At 36.1% G+C, this 1,066-nt stretch overlaps 1 protein-coding gene across 1 annotated transcript; it reads left to right on the plus strand.

Moving 5' to 3' along the window:
• Positions 1-4: 4 nt before the first annotated feature.
• Positions 5-787, plus strand: LOC107579143 (trace amine-associated receptor 13c-like; the record flags this gene model as incomplete). Its single annotated transcript, XM_016265005.1, has 1 exon — positions 5-787. A coding segment is annotated over one exon (783 nt), but the record flags the coding sequence as incomplete, so codon positions are not given.
• Between the last annotated feature and the right edge of the window lie 279 nt (positions 788-1,066).

Below are 1,066 nucleotides of genomic sequence, written 5' to 3' on the forward strand. Positions count from 1 at the left end.
CTCTTTGGCTGTGTGCGATCTCCTGGTTGGAGTTTTTGTGATGCCTCTTTACTTGTCTTGGCTCATTGAGTCATGTTGGATTTCTGGACCAGTGATGTGCTCTGCTTTAAAAATTGTGACTTTTCAGGCGACAATCGTGTCTGTTCACACTGTGGCTCTGATAGCAGTTGATCGATTTTTGGCTTTACACTCTCCTTTTCTTTACTCAGAGAAAATCTCACCCACTGTGATCTGCATAGCGACTTTATTTAACTGGTTGTTTTCACTCATTTATAACTTCATTCTTCTCTTTGTTAATGGAAACTTCACTGATGTCATGTGTCCAGGAAAATGTGTTTATATTATAGATGGAGTTTCATCTCTCATTGATCTTCTGATTGTGTTTCTTATGCCATGTACACTTATTATAATATTATACACTCATGTTTTTGTCATCGCTAAGAGACATGCGACTGCTATAAGAGCCCTTCAGGTTCACAACAGAACAGAATCCTCCAAAAACAGAGTCAGTGACAAATCAGAGCGAAAGGCTGCGATCCTGCTGGGGATTCTGGTCTTTGTGTTTCTTCTGTGTTTACTGCCGTATTATATTTGTTCTTTAGTGATTCCGTACAGTAATGCTGACTTGTTTTATGTCAGAGATGTTGCTGTGATATTTTTCTTCCTGAACTCCACCATTAATCCTATCATTTATGCTTTATTCTATCCCTGGTTTCAAAAAAGCTTAAAATTAATTTTCACATTTCAAGTGTTTAATAAAGACTCATCCCGGATGAATGTGCTCTAAGTCACTAAATATGAGACAGAATGTTTCTTAATTTTTTCCTGATTTGCCTATAGGCCGATGCTTTTTCTTCATTATTTTATTATGTCATATATAAAACTTGGCTGTGAAGACATGGATATTGTTTTCAATCATGCCAGTATACTGTACAACAATGATAGTGGGGGGACTTTTCTTTTCCTGTATGCCATATTTCATGTTTTGCTTGTTATAAACAGAACTGTTGAAGAGCAAAACAATTATGAAAGAAAACTATTAACGAAAAGGCAAAATTGTAAAAAG

The sequence above is a fragment of the Sinocyclocheilus grahami genome, unplaced genomic scaffold (genome assembly GCF_001515645.1).
Source record: "Sinocyclocheilus grahami isolate Dianchi unplaced genomic scaffold, SAMN03320097.WGS_v1.1 scaffold14627.1, whole genome shotgun sequence".
Classification (NCBI taxonomy): Eukaryota; Metazoa; Chordata; class Actinopteri; order Cypriniformes; family Cyprinidae; genus Sinocyclocheilus; species Sinocyclocheilus grahami.